Below are 27,293 nucleotides of genomic sequence, written 5' to 3'. Positions count from 1 at the left end.
CTCACAATAGTTAAATTTTGAATCATTGTGAATTATTGTTCCAACAGTTGTCATACAAATGCTCTGAAAGCTAATTTAAAAGGAGGAAAATTATCCCTGTCATATAAAGAATCTTGAAATTTGTCTTGATCTGATGTGAGACAACTTTCTTCAACATAGTTAACATATATATATATTTACTTAGGTTTAATTATACACACCACGTTGAATCATATACTTAATATTGATCAAAGTAATTATACATTATATGTTATTTTCTTCCAACACAAGCAAAGTGATCAAGTTACATTCATCCAGGTGCTGGTCAAAGGTTGACAACAATTAGCAAGCTAAAACTTAATTAAATGATAAATTTTATATTGCTTAAATTTTTTCAAGGCCATATATGAAATTCAACAAGTTGCTGAAATATAATGTTCTTCAAGATTCCATAAATTTCACTAGGAATTTGTTCTCAAATGACTCTTGACTCAAAACACTTTTTCTTTAATTTCTGTCCAATTTACATGCATGATACTCAATTGCTTGCTTCACTGAAGAAGTAAACATTATTCTATCAAAGTTTCGACCTTTAAAAGCTAACTTTTTACCATGTTCTACCATTGATATTAATTAGCAATTCATTAGTTAAATTCAACGAGTTCAATTTTTAAAGATTTTAGTGGACTTTTGATTATGGAAATAATTTTTTTTTTTCATTTTATTTGAAAATGTTAAATTGGTATGGAAATGGTGTTTGACCATATATTTTCTACAAAGCATATTTAGAATTTAGATGTATTTAAAAAAATAATTTATTCCCCTTTCTAAAAACTAGCAAAATCACCAAATTTAACTGGAACATATTATCAAATTCACTCTAAAAGAATAGATATATCAAACAAATTAGATTGCTAATTAATTTTTTGTGCAAAACTAGTAGTCTACTACCATCCGAGACTTAATTATAGCATTAGAATACGAATGAAAATCCATACTGATTTTTGTTGGAGTAAATAAAAAGCTGATATAGTCAAAAGTGAATGTGATTACACTTTCTGGAAATAACCCTAAAATTGTTAACTTCTTCATCAATGAAGGAAAATATTACTGTAAATTGAAGCAATTTGCATGTTCAAATTACTTCTCACAATCTGAAATTTAACGATTTCCGATCGATAAGCAGCGCCGTTTGAACATGTCTGGGTCAAACGACGGTGACAAGAATGGGAGGAAACGTAATCTTCCTTCATGGATGAGTTCAAAACCCGGTTCAAGTGGTTCGGGTCAGAGTAAATCAAATGATGAAGGTGAGACGACGGAGACAGCTGAGCAAGGGAAAGGTAGACGCAAAACCAACCATAGCAAAACACTTCCCGACGAAGCTGAGAACGAAGCACATTTTTCAAATTTTTCAAAACTTATGGTATTGTAGAGTTTTCCCAATTATACGAGCTGCGTTTCTTATGTTATCGTCCGAATATAGGGAGTGAATATGGAGGATTTGAATAGTCAACCCGAGTAATTTTAGCTTCAGTTATTATGGAATGCGTGGAATAGTATAGGGCGGAATGCTTCATAACTTCATATAGTTGATAGAACTAATTGTGACGGTTTTTGTAATGAATTTGGCTGAATAGGGAAGAATGAATGTTGAAATTTATGTTGTAGACTTGTACTGATTATTATGAATAGGTCAAATATAGTAGAATGAATGCTAATGATTCATACAGGACTGAAACTAATTTTAGTTGTGTTTGCTATGAGATGGATCGGATCGCTTAGAATGAATATAGAGGCTTCATATAGTTGACAATTTGCTAATTTTAGTTATGTAATCGGTTGGATAGCATGGAATGACACAAATATATAGGATTAGCATAGTCAAAACCCAACTAATTCTAGCTGTGTTTGTCATGAAATGTGTTGAATGGACTGGAATGAATACGTATTGTTTCATATAATCAGCCCAAGTGATTTGGGATTATGGAGTATGTTGATTGATTGATTTAGCTCGTTTGTTGTTCTATATTCTGAGTGCTGCAGGAAGGGGTTGTATTTGTCCTATCAGGTTTTGTCAATCCCGAGCGTGGTACATTAAGGTCCCAGGCTTTAGAAATGGGAGCCAAGTATCAACCTGATTGGAACTCGGAATCCACACTCTTGATCTGTGCATTTTCCAATACACCAAAGTTTCGTCAAGTTGAAGCAGATAATGGAACAATTGTATCGAAGGTTTACCTTTTCCTTTTGCTGTATAACTGATGTTGATTTTCTGCAAGTTCATTATGATAGGAAGGAGGCTGATGTCCTAGGAGATAGTGATGCGTCTAGTATTATGTGTTTCAACGAAATGAACGAAATCTAACTGTGTTGTACTACTTGTGTCTTCTCTGTTTCCTATCCCTGTAGACTTCAGTTTTGTCATTTGTTTTTGAAACAGAACTATTTTGCTTGATCCTTTCTTTTGTTCCAATATTTCTGCTTTATATAACGGCATGATTCATAATTTCCTCGCGGGAATGCATCCTATTTTATTAATGACATTTCCTCCTCAGAAGATGATACTTCAGTCTCTATTTGAACATGGGAGGGTCTTAGACCTAGATGTCGATCTTATTCTTTTGGTATTTCTGCAAGATCAAGTGGTAACTTAGTTGAGAGAGAAAAATCTTGGTGTAAGTCTTTGTTTATTCTTTATCCTGACTTACTTCCTTTTGTTTTGGTGCGTGGGGAAACCGTGCTTTGCACTGTATGTCGAAGTATTAGGCATCCACATGTCATGAAAATGTGTGATAAACAGTGGGTTTTATTTTGTTTAAGTTTGTTCACGTTAAGCACCGCTGCCTTCTTTATGTGGGGACATGGGTTTACTGTTGGAGTTTGATTATTTTCTTCTACAACCTCTACTCTTTCTAAGTCTAAAAGTTTTTGCTTGTTTTGCACAGGAGTGGATAACAGAGTGTTACAAACAACGAAAACTTGTTGAAATTGAAACTTATCTTATGCATGCTGGCAAGCCATGGAAACGTCAAAGTGTCTCTCATGAATCCAGCCAAGGTTACCTCTCTCTGTTTTTGTCTCTCCTCCTCTCCCCATCCCACCCTATCCCAACTCACTGTTTGTGTGTTACAGAAGGACGGGGATCATTAAGCTCAATATAGTGAATGATACTTACAGTTAACTGATCCATCTTGGTCCTTACAGATCAAAAAACATCAACATCAAGAAAATCTCAAACAAGAGGAGAGAAAAGTTCACCTTTTAAGACAACTACTACTCCTTCATCTGAGGTACTTATCTGTATTGACACAGGTTCACCATATATAGATTCGGAAAAGGATTCAAAATCAATTCATCCGGACTTGCTTTTGTGATCCACATTATCTTGTTGTGACAGGAGGTACATTCTGATAAAGTAAAAGATGGCTTCTCTCCATATAAAGTGAAAAAATGGGCTATAGATGATCTTAACCGGACGATTTCATGGCTGGAGAATCAAGATGAAAGGGTAAAGTGATGTATCTAATATTCTGGAATCAGTTGTTGACTTGTACGTGAGTGTTGTCAATCTGACTGCTTATCTTCATTTGGATACAAACTAGCTTTGTGTTCTGTCTTATTAAAAAGGAAAAAAAAAATGAAGGACCTCTGTCTTCTGAAAGAATAGGCCAAGAATTTTATGCTTCTTTTTTTGGGTAAGAGGGGGGGAGGAAAGGAGGTGAAAAATGTGTTGAGGGAATTGCGAGAAATAGTCCATCCAAGTATCTGAATGAATACTTAATCCTGCATAATTGGATGTAATTATTTGTCACAAGTTATCTTACTCCATCAAATTTGATTTTGATACAGCCAGAGCCCCATGAGATGAAGAAAATAGCTGCTGAGGGAATTCTAACCTGTTTACAGGATGCCATAGATTCTCTTAATCAAGGGCAGGTAAATTATTTTTTGCTACAATTTTCTACATTTTTCTATTGAACGTTTGGTTTATATTGAGTAAGAATTGTGTTGCTGGTCTCTTACTTGCCATTTTGGATATCCTTAAGTAATATATAGGACTGCCATGGGAAAATCTTAGAGGGGGATAGTATCTCTCTTATCAACATAACAAGTGCTTAAGTTTTTTCCGACTTATCACCATTTGAAACTGCTATAGTTTTGCCTCAGGATTTTCTTCTTGCCACTTTCCTGGTAATGTATTCTGTTGCACCATTGATGTTGGACTCTTTTTCATGTAGTTGACCCCAACTAGTTTTGGGGTGATGCATAGTTGATTAATCAATTATTGATGTTGGACTGTTCTCACACATTAGTTATTGCTATGGATGATAAATGAAGTAGTATTTCATGTTTTACACAAATTAGTTATCGCTGTTTATATTTACTTTATAAAGAAAATAAATAGTGCTCTGTGACAAATAGGTAGCATTGCAGTTTTTAATCTAATTAATTTTTATCCTAGGCAGCTTCTTTTGTTGGATATTACCATTATTGAACTGCATTTTCATGAGAGAATTTGCGTTGATTAAGTAATTGGTAAATACTAACCTGCATCGGGTGTTTACTGTGATTAAGTGATTTAATGTAGTAAAAATAGTCATTAATTAATCATGGTCAAGTGATAAAAGTGTGCATACAAACACATGTCATGCATCTATTGGTTTGGCGTAAACACCCAAGTAAGTTTTTACCTAATTAATTTTTCATCCCACCAGGACCTTTTGTTTTCTGAGAGTATTCTGGAATCACAAATACATTATTGTACATGAAGGAACGTAGTGAGAGTGAAGACAGTCAATTTACTCGATTCTAACTGTAAATGTGGCGGTAGTAACCAGTGTGGGTATAGTCTGGGTGGACATTGGATGTTCTGGCAAGCATGGAGGCATGTTAGGTTTTTGGAGGGTCTATTGGGTGTTGTTGTTGATGGTTGTACTGTACCGGAGTGGCTAATGATAGGAAACTGGGAATGGCATTAAATGACGACAAAAGTCTGCTGGTTTCCGAGTCAGTCAAAACAGGTGGCACAGCTACATAGAGCTGAATGAGCAAATGCTTACATCTTGTAGCAGACATTTTTAGCATCCTGGGCAGAACTTTTTGTGTTTCCTTACTTGAGTCCCATCAAGTGAGACCATTAAGCATAATGGGTTGGAATATCAGCTTTTTTTTTCATACCAAGTGAATAACTTCAACAGGGAACACATATTCTGACAGATGATTGACCAAGGTGTGATGAACCCATTGTAGAACTTTTATGGCTGTGAGGTTGCCCTTATAAAAAAATTATGAAAACATGGTTGTTTCTTCCAGGGAGAAGTTTGAATTGCTCTTTTGAAAGTACGTTCTTTGTTAAGGCTACAAGTGTCCTTTGATCTGTATTTCAAGTTGAATGAATACTTTCTGTCCTAGGAAATGGAGGGTAGGTTGTAAATTCATTTGCTTAGCCTATCCTTTGAATGTTGTGCTTTCCAATGGAGAAACTTTATCATGTCTCGAGTCCTTGAACATTCTAAGAATTCTAGCTGAATTAATGTTGATTCTCTGGTACAAGAATTGGTGGAAATTTTATTGGAAGATTTGTAATATAATAGGTAATATCAATTAGTTCAAGCTGTAGTGATTAAAAAAGTAATCACTGAAGTAAAAAAGGTTTTGGCAGTTGCTTTTCTTTTCTCCATATTTTGATGATATGTTTGACTCATCCTCCAATTTATTTATGTTTTTTCGTGGTTAATTATATTCTTGTTAACTCTGTAGGATATGCGTCAAATAACTGAACAGTGGGAATGCATCCCTCGTGCTGTTGAGGAGCTGGCAAAGTTTGATGGTAGTTGTGTTGGTTCAGCTACAATGCACAAGGATCTTTGCAAACAAGCTGCGACCTGTAAACAAATTTATGAGCTGGAGTACAGAAATAGAGAAGACGATGAACTTTCGAAGAGGAAAGAGCAGCAGACTCGTGTAAGTGGAAAGGCTGGTGGCGCTGCCAAAGATGCTGCTGCATATGACAGTGATGATACTGTTGAGATGACAGAAGAGGAAATTAACCATGCTTATAATGCCGTAGCATCTACGGTTCGAAACACTAAGCGAGTGTAAAACTGGGAGGTAGAAACACTAATCTTCAATTCCTTTTCGCCTGTGAATGGAGGAAGAAGATGATAGTTTTATATTTGGACTGAGTATCGACATCCAAGAGTTGTTATCTGTCACTAACCTGTTATAAAAAAGTATACAAAAACCCAATTACATACTCTGGGCTGGATCTTCATCTTTTTTGAGATTTTTCTGTCAAGTTGGTTTAGGTCCCAAAAAATCTATGTACCAATAACTTTGATCCTCGCTACCTCAATTTCTTTTTCTATCTTTATTTGTTTTCTATGCTCGTTTTAGTTTTCAATCAACATTCTTTTAATAAACATTGTTGTCCGAATCAACTTACGGGCACTTGATTAATTATATGGAAAACCTATTATTTTCCACCAACGTATGTATCGAGTAATTATGTTCACTCAAACTTTGAACGAATGAGATGAGATCATATGATATTTGTGCCTGCAATGAAATTTTAATTTTGAGATCTCATGCCTCTCAATTGATTCCATTGATCGTTGGTACAATATAAGTATGCAACACATGTCAATTATTTAATTGAAAGGAAGATTACAACTGACTTCGTTAATAATAATTTGAGGAAATTGAGATTATTATTATCAGAGTTGATAATTTTTTCGAAACAATCTCTCTATCTCCATGATGTAAGGGTAAGTTTAAATACACTCTACACTATCCAAATCCACTTATAAAATCACATTAAACATGTTGAAATTGAGACCATTCGAGAGTTGTGGAAGACTATTCCAAATAAATTTTATGGGCTCATTTGGACATGCGTTTTTTTTTTCTTAAAATATTTTTGAAAAACATTGTTTGATTAGCCGTAAAAGTTAATTTTTCAAATGGTCTTTTTTTCATCCATTAAATATCAGTTTTTTCAAATGTAATGTAAACACAACTTCAACTTCAAAGTTCAAACTATTACATCTTTTTTTTTCTCTCAAATAAGCACTACATCCATGTCAAAAGGCCTACCTAATTTACTAATTTTTTGCAACTTTTTTCTTCCTTCTTCCACCTAACCTTATTAGGAACTAACTAACGTAATAAAATCGTAAATTCCCCACGAATGTAACCAAATTACGCAATTACTCAAATACCCCTGCGGACTCCCCAGCCCGAAAGCTTCAACTTGACTATATCTCAGTAGGGTTGCAGCAGATAAACGCCACCATCTCCGCTGTATCTTTTCCCATTCACTGTCTCACTACCTGGAATCTCCTTCCTCTTTCTCTCTCTAGAACCTTCGCTATTCAAAAATGGGGGCTTCGCTTCCTGCCAAAGAGGCCAACCTCTTCAAACTCATCGTTGTAAGTTCTTCGTTTCTCTCAAAAAAACAATAATTCTTTTTCAATGGAGTTTCGTTTTTTTTTTTGGCTCGTGTTCACTTTATTCAATTACTTTGTATTCATGCCAGTTAATAGCCTGTATTTTATGTTAAATTACTTCAGTGACGATTGTACGGTACTATATTGGTTGCATGAATTTTATCTGTTAAGTTGTTTATGAAATTATGAATTTGGACAGGCTAGAGGCGTTTCCGTTGCAATGCGAATTTAAGAATTGTAGTACAATCGTGAATTCAGATGATTTTGTGCTGAACTAATATATAATCATGGTCCAAAATACTTTTGTGGCTGGATTGTCATGTCATCATTATAAGGAATAATGATAAATAGTCTATTTCAAGACTTCAGTTTTAATCTATCGAAATCCTCCTCCTTTATCTCTCCAAGAATTGATAAGTTGCAATAAGAAAGTAAAAGATTGAAGTTTTAGGTGTGTCTAACGGACTAGAACCATAAGTATGGTGTGGTGTTTGACAGAGCTTGTGAAAAAAAGTGTCATATGAAGTTACTACCAAAAAAAGAGGGGGATTAGCAAAGCTCAGATAGTGTTTTTAAAGGGCGGGCGGTGGGACATTTTACATGATACATTGCAAGGCATAAACTCCAAGGCATGATGTGTAAGCCTAATAATTTATAAATTATAAAAAAGTATATAACTACAAAAAGATAAATAAAATTAAACTACAGAAAATTCAAGAAAATTATAAAATTAGTGAAAATGTAACATGTGCACGAACACTACAATTTTTTTTTTTCATAATTTTATTTTTTGAAATTGGTAACGTTGTAGTTTCAGCATTAAGGACATGCTGGAGACCTCCAAAATATTGTTAATAGGAATCTAGGCTACTTACAATGAGCCTAAAAGATCTATAATACAAGATAGAAGGTGCAAATCACACCTAGAGAAATAATAGAAGATCGATTGAGATGGTTTACCCATGTCTGACATAGAGTCCGAAATGTACCAATTAGTAGATGCAACAATATGATGGATTGGAGTTGTTGAAAGGCAACAAAGTAAACCTAAATATCACATTGGAGGGAAGTTATTACGGAAGATTTGTATTATGAGACCTACAATCTCTAAGACTTAGCTAAGAATACAACGTTATGAAGCAAAGATAATGAAGTCTAAAATATTCTTAGCTAAGATCTATATTCTTGTTAGTGGTCAATGAAGTGAGTTAAGAACCATGAAACCTCAGGTTCAAATCTTAGCAGAGACAATAACACCAGGTAATTTCTTCCCATCTATTCCGGCCTTGATGGACGAAGTTACCTGTTGCTGGTGGGTGGTGGCAGTAACTTGTGGAACTAGTCAAGGTGCAAGGAAGCTGGCCTAGACACCACGATTATCAAAAAGAAAAGAGGCCATGAAGCAAAGGCCCATACAAGCGATGACAATATGTTAGGGTTGTGTTGATACTTTTACCATTAGGCGTGGGCAGATATAAGTTTGATATTAAGTGAACTCCTAGTTTTGGAGAACCCCTAAAAACATATTAATTACCAGTATTGGATTGACTTGAGTTAGAATATAGCTGAATATATGGAGCATTTATACATTTCACAAACATATAGAGGATTTATATTGACAACACCAACCTTTTCTAAACTAACGAGAAAAAACGATGATATCAAACCTTTTCAAATTTGACTAATAGCACTTTTGCATGTAATTTTCTTGCAAAAGGTTATTATCAATTATTTGTTACATTATTTATCCTTATTGAAATAATTTTATTTTCAAAAATTGAGGAATCCTTGTCCAAATTCACCCGGAAAATCAGAAAAAGGAGAAATTATCTGCTTGTATGTGGTGAGTAATTTTGGAAGGAAGGGTAATCACTAATGTTTCAAAAGAGTACAGGAGAACATACTCAAGCTAAAATCTACTAGCTTTCTCTTTTGACATTTTGGTGTAAAATGCAATGTATGTGACATGGATAGCATATGAGAGTTATTCTTTGCCTCACATGTTAGTCTAGATAGGAACAGATTTTTTGTGAGGGTTTCTGTGGTCATTTCATAGCACAAGCTTAGTGCTAATTTTGAGTTTTGATCAATAAACCTTTTTATTTTACCTACCAAACTAAAAAAATTCATGCCGAAAGCTGGGTGCTTTATCTCATACTTCCTTTTGTGATTGAAGGTACTTCACTTCATATTTGTACTATTAGTTTTTCTCTTTAGGTATTTTTGGGGTGCAATGCAAAATGTATATGATGTAGGCAGCCTACCAAAGTCTAGACAGGAACTGATTTTTTGCAAGGTTCATGTTGTAATTTCATACCACAAGCATTGTGCTACTTTTGATTAAAAAAACTTCATGTTTATTTATCAAAACAGAATTCACGCCAACACTTAGATGTTTTTTCTCGTATCCTGAATCCAGGCATTCTTTTTAGTAAAATATGACATATAATCCTTTTTGTACTACTCCCTCCGTTCCATTTTATGTGAGGTAGTTTGACTCGGCACGGAGTTTAAGAAAGAAAGGAAGACTTTTAAAGCTTGTGGTCTAAAATGAATGATAGAAATTTGTGTGGCTATAAATCATTTCATTAAGGGTAAAATAGACATTTTAAAGTTAAATTGTTACTTAATATAGAAATGTGTCATCTTTTTGGGACCGACTAAAAAGAAAAGTAAGTCACAGAGGAGTAGATTATATGACTATTTAACATGAAATATTCCAGTTAATTCATTATGACTGGAGTACATATGACATCCACTCCTCCTCTTGTTTATTCTCTTTCTAATTTCTTGATTATTGTTGGCTTAAGTATGTCTAATGTTGAGCCGGATTTCTTAATTGTTGCAGAAATCATATGAGACAAAGCAGTATAAGAAAGGCTTGAAAGCTGCTGACACTATTCTCAAGAAATTTCCTGACCATGGAGGTAAATTCAATTCTACTAGGTGCACATTTGATTAGAAGTCAAAAATTTGAGCTCCTTGTTCATGATTATTCCATTCATGATCGGTCCTTGAGAAGTTAATTTGTAATCTGTAAATAGATGAAGGACGGCACCTTTACTTTTCCATGATAAGTATGACGGATAACAATATTTATATGAACAGTAGGCAATATGCATGCTAGCAGATTTTTTTATGTCTTTTATCAGACATGCCGACTGTAAATTTTTCATTGAATCTTCTAATCAGTAGTTCAAGCTCTCACTTCCAGACCATGTTTTCTGCTGGATGTGAAGTAATTGAGATTGAGCTTGAGTAAAGTAGCACTAGTTGTTTTGTATCTTAATGACTGTTCTTTCCTTCCGGGGCGTTCTTAGTTATTATGCTGCCATTTTACTTAATGATCTGGTTACAGAAACGCTAGCAATGAAAGGATTAACACTGAATTGTGTGGACCGCAAATCAGAAGCATATGAACTTGTCCGGCTTGGATTGAAGGTGGAGTTCATTCATTTTCCTCTTAGGAATGAAAAGCTCCTTGTGTTTTAACTTCTATTGTCCTTTTTTTAAATTTTTTTTATGTATAACAGTGTTAACTATGCTTCTCTCTTTGCAGAATGACCTTAAGAGTCATGTTTGTTGGCATGTTTATGGGCTCCTATACCGATCAGATAGAGAGTACCGAGAAGCAATTAAGTGCTATCGCAATGCCCTTAGAATCGATCCTGACAACATTGAGATATTACGTGACCTATCCCTTTTACAGGTGTGACTCTTTTAATAACATTCTTCTTCCTTTACTGAGTGTTTGCTGCACTTAAACTGTTCTGCATTTAGGCTCATCAGTATAAGCCTCATAATGGGTTGCTAAAGATTAAAGTTGTGCTGCGTCTCAATCATGTCTATTAAACTGTTGTTAAAGAGCTGCTCCTTAATGAGTGAGTTGCCAAATTACTTAAGAAACTTTCATGTCAGAAGAGTTATTCATTCATCGCTATGCCTCGTTTCTCACGTGTATATGGAGTATTGGATGATACTGTCACTGTACACCCTTTACTGATGTGAGTGAATAAGTGGGTTGCTTATGCTTGTAAAATTGTCATGTCTGTGGCATTCCTGCAACTCCTTTTTCTTGTTTCCGAGCTTAAAGTTGGACTGTATTTCATGTGACATTCGTGTGGTTTATTCTCTTTGATCGCTGCCTTAAGACTTCTTTTTTATGTTCTGATGATCCCAGTAATTTATGACATTCTAAGTTAAGGTGCAATCTGGGTGTTAAAGGTTCCTCCTATGTTGTTGGAATGTCTCCTTTAATTGCTCCAGGTGCTTGGTATCATGAATTTCTATGCAATTGATTCTTACATGATTAACATCTAAGAATTTCGTAGAGTGGTGGCCAAAAGCTTATCTTGTAAAATGAGCAGCTCTGTTATTTTACCTTTGTCATTCTCATTGTGTTTCCTTTTCATTTTTTAGCGTGCTTTTCTTCTCTGTCCAAACTTATGGGTTGGTAAATATTTTCTGCAGGCACAAATGCGTGACTTGTCAGGTTTCGTTGAAACGAGACAGCAATTGCTCACTCTGAAGCCAAATCATCGCATGAATTGGATTGGCTTTGCTGTTTCTCATCATTTAAACTCCAAGTAACTTGCTCTACTATTGTCGAAATAGCTAGTACAATTGGTAGATGTGTGTTTCGAAATAGCTAGTACTTTCTCTCCTGCTGAATGCTGATTATCTGTTTTTGATGCCTGATAGAAATCTAGTTGAGGAGTTGAAGAACTTCTGCATTCCATGGTGTTTCTGTGTATAAGATATTGGATGTCCATATTGGGGAATTTGATTTGGTTTGCATGTGAATAAAGTATGACTGGCTTGGCAGTTGATCTGACTCTTTAGTTCTTGTCTTTCTCTGTTTTTTTCCTACAGTGATTGTGGGTAGGGGTGTTCACAGTTCAGTTTGGGTCAGTTTTTCTCTAAAAGAAAACCAAACCAATTAAGTTGGTTATACAAATGTTGGAAACAAACCAAACCAATTAAGTCATTTGTCATCGCTTTGGTTTTGTTGGGTTTTTCATTTTATTCAGTTTTTTGTCCTTTTTTTTTTTATAACATATATGATAATATACTTCCAAGAACATATTAGGTTGACTAATTCCAACATTATATTACCAAATCATTTACTCTTTAAGATCGTTTGAATAATTTTTTTTTCTTTTTATAATTCACAACATCGACTTCAAACATCAATCTGCATTTCACCTTCTTGTATGTTAGTGGGTCAAAAGCTGTTGATATCCTTGAGGCATATGAAGGGACTCTCGAAGATGATTATCCTCCAGAAAATGAACGTTGTGAACATGGGGAGATGCTTCTATACAAGGTAACAGGGAATATTTATGCATGCTTCAGAATATTTTATTGTTCTGTTTTAAATTTTCATTTATTTGAGGTGAGTGCAGTGACATATACTGGTACCATTCTGCTGCCTGATGCCCATTTAGGTTTTTGTACTTGGATGGTTGAAATTTCTAGTAATACTCATTTTTTTTTATTTTACTACTGCCCAAATGAACTGGAATGTTTTTGGAGATGCTTCTTTCCATGGCCATACTGTCAGCATACTGAAGTTTTTTCTTGCAACAAACCCATCTGGCTCTTTTTATTTGGCACATTGTAGTGCTGGTTTAGCAACACATTCAGAAAGCATGATTCTGCGATACATAGTTGATTTAGTTGGATGAAAGCTGCTATGGGTAGCTATGAATTCAAACATGCAAAATGATTTAGTTGCTTAACCACCGACACAGATCTACTTTTCTAAGAGCTTTCTGATTTGAAGTTTCCTGCTTGAGTATATAAGTGATAAGAATATGTGTTTGAACTAGTTGCTATCAGGTTATGCCTGTTTGGACGAGGCTTCAGTGGCCTTCTCTCAACAAAAAAAATATTTGTTTTTCATCTTTTAAATATGTGAAACAAATTGCTTCTTTATGTTGTGATTTATACAACTAGCAAGTTAGCCCGATGAATAATTCTGTTTTTGGAGCATTGTGTTATCAATGCCTGGAGAATTGTATTATTTTGTTCTGAAAACTTCAATTTCACCCGGTTATAAACTGTTTCAGGTCTCTCTGTTAGAGGAATGTGGTTTTCTTGAGAAGGCCCTTGAAGAGTTGCACAAGAGAGAGTCTAAGATTGTAAGTTCATATAATGCAATCCTACGGAAATTTGTTTGAGTTTACTCCTGGATGTTGATTTTATTATGTCACTATAGTTTGACAAATTGGGCTACAAGGAGCAAGAGGTTTCGCTTCTTTTGAAGCTTCACCGCTTTGAAGAAGGTGAAAGATTGTTCAGAGTGCTTCTGTCAATGAATCCTGACAATTACAGGTGCACTATTATCTTAGTTCGTTTGTCAAAAATTACTGGAATGTTTAGATGATGCCTTCATATAATAAAGATAATTTTTACAGTTAAACTATAATTTTCTATATGTGCATATCTATCTTTTCTATTATACTAAGATTAAATCGTTCTTTGGTAATTCCTTGTCAATAAAAAAGATATTTCCTTGGTAATTCCTTCTCAACAAAAAAGATCGTTCCTTGGTAATTCCTCCCCCCCAAAAAAAAGATCAACAACAACATACCCAGTGCTTAATCACATGCATGTTTTGTTGTTGTTGTGTGCTATCTCTTAACTGTGAATGGATATGCTAGCTAGTTTTTGTTCAAAGCTGAAGTACTAACTATACATGTAATATATACTCTCTCTAACTTTCAGATACTATGAGGGGTTACAAAGATGCCTGGGACTATATTCTGAAAACGGACAGTATAGTTCTGATGAAATTGATAGGCTCGAAGCTTTGTACAAGTCACTTGCTCAGCAATATAATAGATCATCTGCTGTAAAGGTAATGTGTGCTTTATCCTGCCTACTATCAAGGGATAATGGCTGTCTAACTCTGCTCAATAATGTTTGAATCTAAGTTGCGCGGACTCTGCACTTCCGATGTTGCACTCGTGTCGGATTCTCCAAAAATACACTACTTTTGGAGAATCTGACATGCACCGGTTGATATTTTGGAAGAGTCTGAGCAACACAGGTTTGAATTGGTGTTGGGCAGTGGCTATCTTTCTTACCCATATCCTGTTGATTTGTTTTCAGGAAATTCCATAATTATCTGCCTTTAGCGAAGTACTGTAATTTTACATGGCTGATTTAGTTACCTTGCGTTGTTGTCTTTCTGGACCTTACTATGGTTTAAGTATAGGCTACAATCTCTCTTGATAGAGTTGACTTAATTCTTATTTTTTTTTTAAAAAAAACATCAGGGGCCAACCCTTAGGACCAACCACAACCTTTAAAACTCAGGGATAATGGGCATGTTCCTCTGTGCTTCTCCACTTACATAACAAGCTTAGTTCATATGGCAGGGGGGCTCAAACCTGTGACCTAAGTCACAACTCCCTCATCCTTTGCCACTAGAACGAAGCCCTGGGGGGAATTGACTTTTCATTCTCTTAAATGCTAAAAGTACAAGCTGTCTTCAATGACTTGAAATGTAAACATTTTATTACTTATCTATCACCATTCTTTCGGAAGCAGCCTCTCTACCTCGCAGAGGTAGTGGTAAGGCCTGCGTACACTCTACCCACCCAGACCCACTTTGTGGGATTTCATTGGGTTTGTTGTTGTTGTTGTATCACAATTCTTTTACCTTTTGCTATCTTGCGGAAATATGATAATTATCCATAGTGAACTTTGTTTTCTTTTCCCTTTCAGAGAATTCCACTTGATTTTCTTAAAGACGACAAGTTTCGGGAAGCGGCCGAGAACTATATTCGACCTCTTCTAACAAAAGTACTTATATGCCAACACCCTTTCTGGTTTCCTTGGTCTTTTGAGCTAAGCTGACATGTTTTCATGGTGATGAATATCTAGGGTGTTCCTTCTTTGTTTTCTGATCTTTATCCACTGTACAATCACCCTGGCAAGGTCAGCTCAAATGTTCCTTCATGTACCATAGCAGATTGCACGGGTTTATTACTTTCCCGCATATTTGTGGTGTTTGTAATTATTTGCATATGTTTTACAGGCCAATATTCTAGGGGAATTGGTTCTGAGGCTGGAGAAATCAATTAAGAGTACTGGTGGATATCCCGAGAGGTTAGTGAATTCTTCTACTTTTGATTCATGATACACTTATTGTGTCACTTTCACAATTAGGCTTAACAAACCATTGGGCAAACTTTAGCAGTCCTCAGTCGTGAGCTGATTTATTATTTATTTTGCCCCCCTTTATTATGTTAGATCAGTAAGAAGATCTCATTTGATTTTCTTCTTTCACTATCTTGACCTTCTTGAGGCCACTTCAGATTTCGACAGTTACTAGTCTTAGGCTTTGTTGCTCGGACTCTTCAAAAATGTCACTGGGTGCTTGTTGGATCCTTAAAGTTGTGCATTTTAGGAGGATCTAACTCGGGTGCAGTAACATTTTTGGGGAGTCCGAGCAACGTAGGTCTTAGGTTTCTATTACCAGGTACATTCAGGTTACTTTTTTTATTTTACAGAGTTTCTGTAAGAAATAAATTTGTATTTTGCTAGTTTGAGGCTGAGAGATAATATTTATGTTTCCGTATATGTAGTCATTTGTGTGTTATTTTGTTTGTTTTAAACTTCAATCACCATACCCAAGGTGATTCTCATGATAAAGTTGCTTGTTTCATTATGGAGGTTCCACAACAGAACAACGTAATTCATGTAGTCAATGATTATCTACATATTTCATTCTCAAAAACAATTATAAAAGTTCCACACCAAATCTGATTTCTTATTTAACCAGATGATGCCCGTCTGTTTGTCAATATAACGTCAAGAAGGGAATTTTAAGGAGCTACTATTTGTCCTTTTCACGCCTGTTATTTTATTTTTTAAATCCTGTATCATCTCAATCTCTATTAGCAATCAACCTAGATGCTCTTGGATTCCATTGAGATGTAAGCTTAAGGGTATTGATGTCTTATAATTTGTATGAGGTGTAATCAGTGCCTACCTTGATACTATGATTTCTGTGGGCTTTGATTCATTTTTTTCCCTTTCTTACTTCTAAGTTTTGATGTTCGAATATACACTTCTGCAGTGAGGGAAAAGAACCCCCTTCAACACTTCTGTGGATTTTGTTCTATTTGGCTCAGGTTTGCTCACATGTCTTCGATATATATATTGAGGGCTTTCATGTCTTTTTCTTCGTCGCCTTTCACCTTCCTAATTGCTGAAAAAATTTGTTGCTGCAGCATTATGACAGATGTGGACAGTGTGACATTGCTCTTGTAAAAATTGATGAGGCAATAGAACATACTCCTACGGTCATAGATTTATACTCTGTCAAGGTATATTTGCTCATCTATCCATATCAGAATGTTTGCGAATCTTTCATTATTCGTTTCTTTTGCCTTTACCATTTGTTTATTGACTTTGATATTTGACAATATCCCTGTTGGTTCTTAAGTTACTTGTCTGAAAATGTTTCTTGTGAAACTGCACTTCCAATTTTCAAATGTGATGAAAAGTAAAGGCTGCTATCGGAGCGTGTCAAAATAAATTATCTGTAATTTGCACCATAAATTGTGTGTTTTTTTATAATGGAGATAGAGAATGGATATAGAGGATCATTTTCCCAGGCCCAACTAGTTGGGGATTGAGGTGTAGTTGAGGGATTGATTTTTATTTTAATCATAAGTCTGCTTCTACTTCTCACCACCTATGTTAAACAAACAATAGAGGTCTTTCTAAAATTACATGTGTTCCGATGTCTGATATTGATTCATCATCATTTTGCATGTTTTTATTTATTGTCCATCTTCTTTGGTTGTCAAACTTTACTAGCAGAAGTATTACATTGATCAAAATCCGTTCGATCTTGTACCTGCTCATTTGACATGACATGGTAAGACAAATGCACACACTATCTATTGCTAGTTTATCAAGGAATCTTCTACTCTTTTCATGTCTCTCAAATTTTATGATCATATTTCCGGGGACATGAATCTTGGTCCCTGAATGAACTTAACATATGTTGGTCTAATCATAACTTTTATAATGTATGTAACTTGTCTTTGGTTCTCTTCAACACAGAGCCGCATATTAAAGCATAGTGGTGACTTATCAGCTTCTGCTTCATTGGCTGATGAAGCCAGGTGTATGGATCTTGCAGATCGCTATGTTAACAGTGAATGTGTTAAGCGTATGCTTCAGGCTGATCAGGTACAAAACTTCGTCTGTTTTCTTTGATCTTTAATAAAATCTTTAACCTTTGCTGGTAATTTTCAGTACCTATGAATTATCCTACATTTGTCCTTTGATTTTTTTATGGCTTACGCTGCACATCTTTTTGAAGGTGGCTTTAGCTGAAAAGACAGCTTTATTATTCACAAAAGAAGGGGATCAACTGAACAACCTTTACGATATGCAGTGCATGTGGTAAGTTTCTTCACTGAACTTAAATCATTATCTACTTGGTTTTGCGATCCTTTTAGCTGCAAATTTTTGATGAATTTGGTAAGGTATGAACTGGCATCTGGGGAAAGTTATCTGCGCCAAGGCGAGCTTGGGCGGGCCTTAAAGAAATTTCTGGCTGTGGAAAAACATTATGCAGATATCACGGAGGATCAATTTGATTTTCACTCTTATTGCTTAAGGAAAATGACACTACGCGCCTATGTTGAAATGCTGAAATTTCAAGATCGGCTCCATTCACATGCTTATTTTCGCAAAGCAGCAAGTGGTGCTATCAGGTATTTATTTTGACTTGCTAAAAGTATTAAAATGTTTGAGATCTCCAGGAACCTTGTATTCTAAATCTTTTCTGCTATTATTAACCTTTACTAATTTGTTTGCTATTCTCTGTCTAAACCTGTGAACTATTTTCTAGGAAAGACACTTGCTAATCCGATTACTGGAAAAATTCTGCTTAATATCCATGTTTTGTCCTAGATTGTCGGCTAGCTTACCAAATGTTTCTGTGACTGGAGATTTTTATGTTTCCTCGGGCATTCTTTTTCTTGTAAATCAGATGCTACCTGAGGCTGTATGATTGTCCTCCAAAGTCAGCAGCTGAAGAACATGATGAGATGGCTAAGTTGCCTCCCTCTCAGAAAAAGAAATTGAAGCAAAAACTGAGGAAAGCAGAGGCCCGAGCTAAGAAAGTACTTGAAGTTGCTTCTGTATTGCTTTTGAAAAATTAACTTAGCGTGAAGTAACTTAGTCTTTTGCGTGCTTTTAGGATGCAGAAGTCAAAACTGAGGAACCAAGTACCACTAGTGTTGTCAAATCAGGGAAGCGCCAGGTGAAGCCTGTAGATCCTGATCCACACGGTGAAAAGTTGGTTCAGGTATTATTTTGTCTGTCGTTCTCTCACATCTTGTATGTATGGTGAGCTTGAACTTCATAATCTCCTGTATGATGTATGCACAATTTGGCTACAAGAAGTAGTAATGTATGACCCTAGTGATGCTAGAAGACACTGGAATTGATTATATATCGAGTCTAGTGTGCCGAGGGATATCTCCATCACGATTTGAATTTGTACTTCCGGTGGAAATTTAGTTCATGAAACTTTGAGTGGTCAACATCTTATGTCTGTGAGGTCGTGTGAAACATTTGGAGTCTATTCCAAGAAAGAAAAAAAAACAAGTGTGTCCAATAAATGGGAGAAAAGGGATTTTATTATTCTGAGGTTTTTCCAAATTTTGCATATTTTGATGGGAAAAAGGACAAATATACCCCCGAATTATTGTAAATGGTATACAAATACCCTCCGTTATACTTTCCGGTCATTAGTACCCCTGCCGTCCAAAAAGTAGAGCACATTTGCCCCTCACTCTAACAGAAGAATATTTAGTGACACGTGGCGCAATCCTACGACTCAACCCGGTTTGACCAATTAATTAACCCGAAAATTTAAAAGCCCAATGACCCATTTAACCCACTCACACTCAAACTAATCCAACCAAAAATCTAAAAAAAAAATCCCCAATTCTTCTCGTTAATAATTTTCCCCTTTATTTCTTCTCTCTTCTTTATTTGAATCATCCTCTTCAAATTAACCATACTTTTTCCTACACTTCTCTCAGGTAAATTTCTCTTATGATTTTGCAAATTTACTGTTTTTGTGTTGGATAAAATTAGTCGACCGACTCCGTTGAACCTCAAGTTAGTTTAGAAAAATTGATTTGTGTATAGTATGATTTTGTTATGATGGAGGTATAACAAAGTAGTGTATACTATTAGGCCTGTGATATGCTTTGTTTTCCATCGATTTTTTGAAGCTCAAATTTTTGTTGTATTAAATTATGCGTAGATCTGTGAAAAAATTTGAAGAAATCATCTGATTTTCTCGACATTCCAGTAAGTTTTGTTGAGCTGGAAATTTAATAAGCTAAAATTTATGAATTTTTGACATGATTTGAAGTTGTTTTTGTTTTTTCAGATCCACGTTTCTCTAAATTTTTTTATTTGATGCAGTTTGTCGGCGTTTATTCCTTCGCCACTGTATATTGAAGTTGGGGGAAAATATACCTCTATGAAGGAGTCTAGTGCAGAAAATATGTTAATATTTGTGTTGGTAATGGGGTATTGGGTGGGTTAAATGGGTCATTGGGCGGGTTTTTAAATTTTCGGGTTAATTAATTGGTCAAACCGGGTTGAGTCGTAGGATTGTGCCACGTGTCACTAAATATTCTTCTGTTAGAGCGAGGGGCAAATGTGCTCTGCTTTTTGGATGGCAGGGGTACTAATGACCGAAAAGTATGACGGAGGGTATTTGTATACCATTTACGATAGTTCGTTGGTATATTTGTCCTTTTTCCCTATTTTGATTGATGTATGAAATTTTCTTATTGAGAAAACTTCAGATTGAAGATCCCCTGGCCGAGGCTACAAAGTACCTGAAGCTGCTACTTAAGCACTCATCTGATTGCTTGGAGACACATTTACTGTCCTTTGAAGTAAACATGAGGAAACAGAAAATTTTGCTTGCCTTGCAGGTATGTTCCTTCATAATTCAACAGTAAGAAAAAATCCTCTTCCTTTCTGCTCCAATTTCTATCCATTTTACATATCTTTTTTGTATGGTGTATCTAGGATTGGTACTGGTCCCAGTGCATTTTGATCAACTGCTTGAATTACCATCCTTCTCTTTTTTTCTGGTTTAATTATCATCTGTCTTTTGATGTATCAGGAATCAAAGTTTTCCTTTTCTTTCTCCTTGTAAAAGAGAGTTATCCTTTTCTTTCTGTATGACCATTGATAAACATTCTCTTTGATCTTTATCTTTTCCAGGCTGTAAAACATCTGCTGAGGTTGGATGCAGAAAATCCAAAATCTCATCTCTGCTTGGTATATTTATCTTTTTTCATGACTTTTTAATAAAAAATTTCTGTAGTAGTGTAAATTATGTTTGTTGGCCTTGTCAACTGTTTCTTTGCACAGGTTTAAATTCTTGCTGAACTCTTTGAAACTCTGAGGACTATACATCTTTCTTGATATAGATTGTGATCTCTTGCAGATAAAATTCTTCCATAAAATAGGAGGATTGCCGTCCCCAGTCACCGAAACTGAAAAACTTGTGTGGCGTGTCTTAGAAGTCGAGCAACCTACCTTTAGGTTTCCTTGAATCATCCACTTTCCATCTATCTTCAATGTTTTAGATATTGATTAATTACACAGTGATTTATCCTTGTTATTAGACTGAGTACCTATTTGTGTCTGTTGGCAATTTCAGTCAGTTGCACGAGAAATCTCTAATTGAGGCAAACAACATTTTCCTTGAAAAGCATAAAGGTCCATTTTCGATTGTCATTTTAATGGATTTGTCATATTTGGTCCAAGTTTTTGTTCCCAAGAGAAGTATGATTTCTTTGTTGTTGTACGTGTGCAGAATCATTGATGCACAGGGCTGCAGTGGCTGAGTTGATGTATGTTCTGGAACCAACCAGGAAGGCTGTGGCTGTCAAGTTAATTGAGGACTGGGTTAATGATCTTGTTTCTATGTAAGGACTTGTATTAATGAATCAATTAGCAGTCTAGCAGATTGCTCATAATGTCTCTCTCTCTATATGTTATCAAAACTTATAAGGGTTCTGTTTTAACTCTTCTTCAAATTAGAGATGGAGTTCAAGGAGCTGTTAGGACATGGAAATTGAAAGACTGCATTTCATTGCATAAACTCCTGGAGAAAACCTTGAATGACCATGATGCTGCATTAAGTAAGTGCTTTGCTCTTTGCCATCTCATGATGTTCTGATTCTTGGTACCAATATATCATACATGCTATTCTATTTCTGTTAAAAGATAAGAAAGTATACATATCATATTTCTACAATCTAAATGGGGTTAAACTAAATTAGCCCCTCATTTTGTTTCAGTTTGTGACCTATTACCTTTGTGGCTTAAAAAGCCATACACTTCATGTCAAACTGCTAAATTATAGAAGTTGAGTGTTTTTGTTCTGTTCCTGTTCTTTAATTTTTTCCCAGAGGTGTTTCCCTTTTTGGTCTGTTCCTATTCACCTATCACCTTCGTCTGTCAGATGGGATATGCACCGTTGAAGTGTGTTAGGAACCCACTCTCCTAACAACAAATCTGTAAACTTTCAAATGCAATACAGAAATAGGAACAACACTTAAACTGTAATTTACTAACACCAACACACAGAATAAGTCTTACAAATAGCAAATAGAGAATAGTCCTAACAACCAAGGTATTTCGAGGAACCTTAACCTCCAAATCTGCCAGAAAAAATCCTACCCCAAAAGACTGACTGTCTAACTGTAATTTACTAACACCAACACACAGAATAAGTCTTACAAATAGCAAATAGAGAATAGTCCTAACAACCAAGGTATTTCGAGGAACCTTAACCTCCAAATCTGCCAGAAAAAATCCTACCCGAAAAGACTGACTGTCTTTTCTTCTTCCTAGTACTATTTATTACAAAATAACTACCTAAACTGCTCGGTAACTACTAGAAATACATACACATACTAATTAATAAATAATACAGATACATTTAGGCCTTATTTTCACCCTTCTTCCTGCGGCTATAGACCCTATTAATAGCAGGTTTAACAAAGTGATAGAAATTTAGCACTAACTGGTCATAATCACATCTACTAATGTTCTGCTGCATGGAAATCATAATTTTGGTCTGGAACGTGCATCATTGACGTGATAAGCATTTAACAGTTGACCGGTCATATCCATATTTCTCATTATTATTCCACAACATGTTTCCTCACAGTGTTGGTGGTGTTCTCTAGCATCACAAACATTTAAGAGATTTTAAGACGAGATTACTGCACTTCTGTCCCCACCCTCGTTTATGTGGGCATTCGGTTTGTTTGGTTTGGTCATCGGTGTATGGTTTTCCAAATATGCAAACCGAAACTGAACTGAAATTATCTCGGTTAACTTCAGTTATTAAATTTTCGGTTTGGTTCTTCTTCATTGTACAAACTATCTCCAATCAGTTATCTGATCTTAACTACCAGCTTTGAGCAAATAGGATATGAGATTCTTTAGGACTCTCTGCAAATAAGTACAGCTTACCCTCTTTATTAAAAAAAAGGAAAAGAAAATGTGCAACTTACCCATGCCATGAACGATAGCAATAAAAGCTATGGAGCCAGTACTCATCACAAGCACAGAGCACTACGTTGGGAGATATTTGAGTCGTGGTTCATCGTAAAGCCTTTGTGAGTTGCCGTGAAATATACCGGAAGAAGCCACCAATAAGCCCCTCCCAAGTCCCAAGTGTGACTTTTAATTAATCTGCTCAATCAAAGAACTGTGCCATTGCCACAGTCAGGTAAGAAGTGATGCCACCAATAATATATTTTATATTTTTAGAAATGGTAAGTTTCTTCCGACAACTCTACTTGTACTAAATCAAAATTGTGGAATTTTTACGGTCCATCTGTATGGTCAGACAATAGAGTTTAGTGACTTAGGTCCCCATGAAATCTGGTGTAACTTCTGTTGGAGAAATAGAATGCAAAGGAGTTTGATGAGGAGGCTGCAATTTTGAAGCAAACCTAGTTGAGTTTGCAATCCCCCCAACCCCAACCACGCCCAAGTCTAGACAATTTCATATAGGGGCCATCGGAAGTGAGATTTGGGACGAGTCCTGCTCTGATTCCATGTTAAAAAATGGATCTTAGGCCTAATTCAACCCCAAAAGCTAGCTCAAGAGGTGAGGATTTGATCAATCCATATCAATAGACCCGCCCATCCCTTAAAGGGCCAATGGGACTCTTCACAAGTCCTTAACTACCAAAACTTCCGAGCAATTCATATGAGTCCCAAGACTAATTATATAATGCATCTAAGTATATAAACTTCAGTTTTATTGGTTATTCTTTTAGTAAATCGAGAACTGGATCTCTGATTTATTCAAACCTAAAACTGATCGAGAGTAACAAAATTTTCAGTTCAGATGTTTTTTCGGTTTAAACTGAATTGTGCAAACCCCTACTAGATTTATCTCCTTGAAGTTACATCCAATTGAAATAAACTTCTAAAGGGTTTTTAAAAGATGTGGTGCATCTTTTTCGAGGAAGTTGATTATGTGCTCTACCTCCGGTTTGTTGAGTTCCCTCTGATTGGATTTGTCTGGCCCATTTTGTGAACATGTTTTTTTCCCCCAATTTTCTGCATTTTGCTATTATATTGAACACTTGTTGTATATCCAACAAACTGTTTACCTTGTAATGTTAATCCGATGAGTCCATCCAGAATGGAAGCAGTGACCAATCACTCAAAGTGGTTCATTTCAAATATATACATCTTTGAATGTAAAATTGTCTGTTCAAGTCTTTACTTTGATTGAGTGTAGGTTATTTATGGGTAAAAATAGGTAGACACCCCATTCCTATTTAGTGTGACACCTACAGGAAATGACTTTTAGCTGTAGTCGCTACTTCTTCGGGCCTTTATTCTACACTATTGCTGCAGTTAAGTGCTTGCTTATTACTTCAAAAGAAAAGAAAAACCTTCAGTTATGTTACTTGTACATATGTGCTGGCAACTTTTGGCAAAATAGAGACTCAAAATCCTTTTGTCTTTGACTGAATTATACTTGATAATTCTCTGGAGAATGATGTGTTTGGCACGCTCGTGTAGGATGGAAATTGCGCTGCGCCGAGTTCTTCCCATTCTCAACTTATTTTGAAGGTACTCGTAGCTCAGTTGCTACAAGTTCGGCTAACCATCAGACACAGAAAACCCCTGAAAATGGAGTTGTCAACTTGAATGCTGGTGAAAATTCTGCTCTGCTTTCATCAAATGGGAGATTAGATAAGCTGGACACGCTGAAGGATCTACATATCTAATTGTATATTTCATGCTGAAGTAAATTGTCGACAAGAGTACTGGAGAAGCTAATTGAAACTGCATTTTTAACCTCCGAATGTACTCGTACACCAATGGGAAGGTTCAAATGGGTGTGAGACATCTGATGATTTCTTGCTTTCAGACAGACTTCCTTTTACAGCAGTTCTCCACCCCTGGATTCAATTTCTTGGCTTCTGTGTATATTTGATCTGGTATTGTTATGATGATATAGCATTGTCTGGTTTCTCAGGGTTTGGTCAGATACCAGAAAAAGAGTTTCTTGGGCTAGTGCAACTCGGTTTCAACAACTTAGAGATCGAAGTGAGCTCTCCAGAAGTCTTTCAGGTCTGGATCTTGTATACCACTAGCATAGAACAATATGCCAAGCTAGACGACCGTGAAGGCTTGTGTATTATTCAGTTTTGTCAAGCATTATTTAATGTACAAACACAGTATGTGAAGATTTTTGTGATAGTACTCGGAGAAACTTACAAATTGATTTGAGTTGCTGGGATGACTTACCATGATTTATTAGACCAGTCGATTCGTCTGTCTATGCTAGCTTTAATTGGACCTTAGTTTCTTTTTTTGTTTCCCTAGCCTGGTCCTAGCCCTCTTTTTCCTTTTTCTGCATGAGTTGTGTTGCCAGCATATTTCTAAAGTGGAAAAACGTGAAAAATGAGCATGAAAAGTGAAATGTAACGTCATATCTAGTACCCCACAAAAATGTGCTTACCTGAGAATTCATATGTATGATATAAAGAATGATTAAATGCTATGTCTATGTTACTAATGGAGACATAAGACTACTTTTTAATCATCTCTCAAGTGACTTCGTAGTCAATTAATATTTACCCTATGTTTTTTTCTTCAACCTGCTTTCTAGTGAAAATGATAATTAATACCCACAATCTAGAGGAATGAATTGTCTCAGAGGAGTGGAAAGTCACTTGACTCTAAGAAATGAGTAAGGGTTTGACAATGTTCATTGTTCCGTCTTCAGGTGGTTGGAATTGGAAAATTAGTAATTGAATCGAAAAATTGAATTTACTCTAGCGTCTATCAAGGCCAAACTAGAGAAACATTACCTCTATATCTATCACCCATCTCTAGCTGAAGATTGGAACGAAAAGAACAAAGAAAAATCTCTACGGGCAAATTTGAAATTTGATTTTTTTGTTTGTTAAAACTGCAAGTTCAAAACTTAATTTTCGTTTAGTTTGTCTTGAAAAGAATAATATATTTATATATTTAAAATAATTTAATCTTAAACTTTCAAAAAATACTCACAAAAAAATAATTTAGTATCACACAAATATTTTTGACAATTAGTTTTAATCTTCGCAGTCACATAAATCTTCCTTTTAAATTCGGTGTTCAATCTAAATCTTCCTTTTAAATTTGGTGTTCAATCACATAAATAAAAAATGTTCAATTAATCGATATGTTCCGTGATATTTTTCTTTCTTATCAAGCACATCCTTAATTCGGGTGGAATTAGACCATCTATATTGATTACGTTAAGCTTTCAGTTATATACAAAGTGCAGGTGGACGCTGCTTTTTGAAAGCGCAATAGCTCTGAGACCTGTCAAGTTCCCACTTGATCCTGTAAGTCTATAGTCTATACTCTGGACCTTAACTTGAAATAATTACACAATTTTAATGGGAGTATATATTTATTTCATATATGCATATAAATTAAGTGAGCCCTTCAAAGGGAAAGATCACATGGCATGTTTTCTGTTGACAAATATCAAATGTTCACTTATTAAACCTCCAATATTTATAAAAGGGTTTAAATAAATTTTTACATATGAATTACACATAGTTGAGCCTCATTATAATTATCATTTTGTTATAATAACATTTCACTATAATAATATGATTTTCTTCAAAATCATTTTTTCATGTTAGATTTTAATTACATTTCTATAGCAATATTCTACCTATAAAAGTAAGTAAAAGAAGCAAAACTACAAAACTTGAATTGTAGGACAAATAACCTAGTCTAGTCTAGATATAAATAAGCCAAAGTCTTTCCATAGGAAGCAAAAGACACAAATGGCAAAATTATCGGGAATTGTGACGAGATGAATAAAATTTCTTTTATCTTTAACTAATTTGTTTTTAATTTTAAATTGTGTGTATGAAAAGATCACATTAAAGATGTGTATATTCTTTAAATTAGTGATTTCAAACTTATGCCAGGTAGAATATTGAAATTAAAAACTTACTAAATATTAAAGAAGACACTTTTTGAATTAGACTAAAAAAGAAACAACACACTTAAATTGAATAAAGTGATTATTAATTATTTTAATACAAAATTCTATATAATGAGTTTCCTTCGACTATCTCTAGTTTTAAAAGAAGCAAAAAATGTGATACTATTAAGAAATCACTGTTTTAACTACTTTTTTTAATGTGATGCACACCAAAATATCATTTATTTTGCAACGGACACTATTATTAATGTCTTTTTTAACTTTTCAAGGGATGTGCTCCACACCAAAAAAATCAT

At 35.2% G+C, this 27,293-nt stretch overlaps 2 protein-coding genes across 2 annotated transcripts; both read left to right on the top strand.

Moving 5' to 3' along the window:
- The first annotated feature begins 1,007 nt into the window (after positions 1 to 1,007).
- Positions 1,008 to 6,421, top strand: LOC125874797 (DNA-repair protein XRCC1). Its single transcript, XM_049555829.1, has 7 exons — positions 1,008 to 1,405; positions 2,026 to 2,214; positions 2,928 to 3,039; positions 3,187 to 3,272; positions 3,380 to 3,490; positions 3,832 to 3,918; positions 5,743 to 6,421. The coding sequence occupies exons 1-7, from the start codon at positions 1,178 to 1,180 to the stop codon at positions 6,082 to 6,084; spliced, it is 1,155 nt and encodes a 384-aa protein (XP_049411786.1). The 5' UTR covers positions 1,008 to 1,177; the 3' UTR covers positions 6,085 to 6,421.
- Positions 6,422 to 7,171: 750 nt separating this feature from the next.
- On the top strand, positions 7,172 to 25,309 carry LOC125874788 (N-terminal acetyltransferase A complex auxiliary subunit NAA15-like). The gene is made up of 26 exons (XM_049555817.1): positions 7,172 to 7,412; positions 10,279 to 10,357; positions 10,789 to 10,871; positions 10,990 to 11,139; positions 11,901 to 12,016; positions 12,651 to 12,756; positions 13,502 to 13,573; positions 13,651 to 13,766; positions 14,160 to 14,292; positions 15,165 to 15,242; positions 15,324 to 15,377; positions 15,478 to 15,548; positions 16,522 to 16,576; positions 16,676 to 16,771; positions 17,517 to 17,645; positions 17,779 to 17,861; positions 17,945 to 18,175; positions 18,454 to 18,586; positions 18,664 to 18,771; positions 20,294 to 20,425; positions 20,721 to 20,777; positions 20,947 to 21,044; positions 21,163 to 21,221; positions 21,319 to 21,430; positions 21,546 to 21,646; positions 24,561 to 25,309. Exons 1-26 carry the CDS (start codon positions 7,362 to 7,364, stop codon positions 24,767 to 24,769), a joined length of 2,712 nt encoding a protein of 903 aa, XP_049411774.1. The 5' UTR covers positions 7,172 to 7,361; the 3' UTR covers positions 24,770 to 25,309.
- The last annotated feature ends 1,984 nt before the right edge of the window (positions 25,310 to 27,293 follow it).

The sequence above is a fragment of the Solanum stenotomum genome, chromosome 8 (genome assembly GCF_019186545.1).
Source record: "Solanum stenotomum isolate F172 chromosome 8, ASM1918654v1, whole genome shotgun sequence".
Classification (NCBI taxonomy): Eukaryota; Viridiplantae; Streptophyta; class Magnoliopsida; order Solanales; family Solanaceae; genus Solanum; species Solanum stenotomum.
This window is presented reverse-complemented; position numbering and strand designations above follow the sequence as displayed.

Excerpts from the sequence above, each read along its gene's own strand:
- LOC125874797 (XM_049555829.1), top strand. The coding sequence starts at position 1,178 with ATGTCTGGGTCAAACGACGGTGACAAGAATGGGAGGAAACGTAATCTT. Across the intron at positions 2,215-2,927 it reads ATGGAACAATTGTATCGAAG|GAGTGGATAACAGAGTGTTA; the intron begins GTTTACCTTTTC and ends TGTTTTGCACAG. Across the intron at positions 3,919-5,742 it reads ATTCTCTTAATCAAGGGCAG|GATATGCGTCAAATAACTGA; the intron begins GTAAATTATTTT and ends TTAACTCTGTAG.
- LOC125874788 (XM_049555817.1), top strand. The coding sequence starts at position 7,362 with ATGGGGGCTTCGCTTCCTGCCAAAGAGGCCAACCTCTTCAAACTCATC. Across the intron at positions 17,646-17,778 it reads GTATGCTTCAGGCTGATCAG|GTGGCTTTAGCTGAAAAGAC; the intron begins GTACAAAACTTC and ends ATCTTTTTGAAG. Across the intron at positions 20,426-20,720 it reads AAATTTTGCTTGCCTTGCAG|GCTGTAAAACATCTGCTGAG; the intron begins GTATGTTCCTTC and ends TATCTTTTCCAG.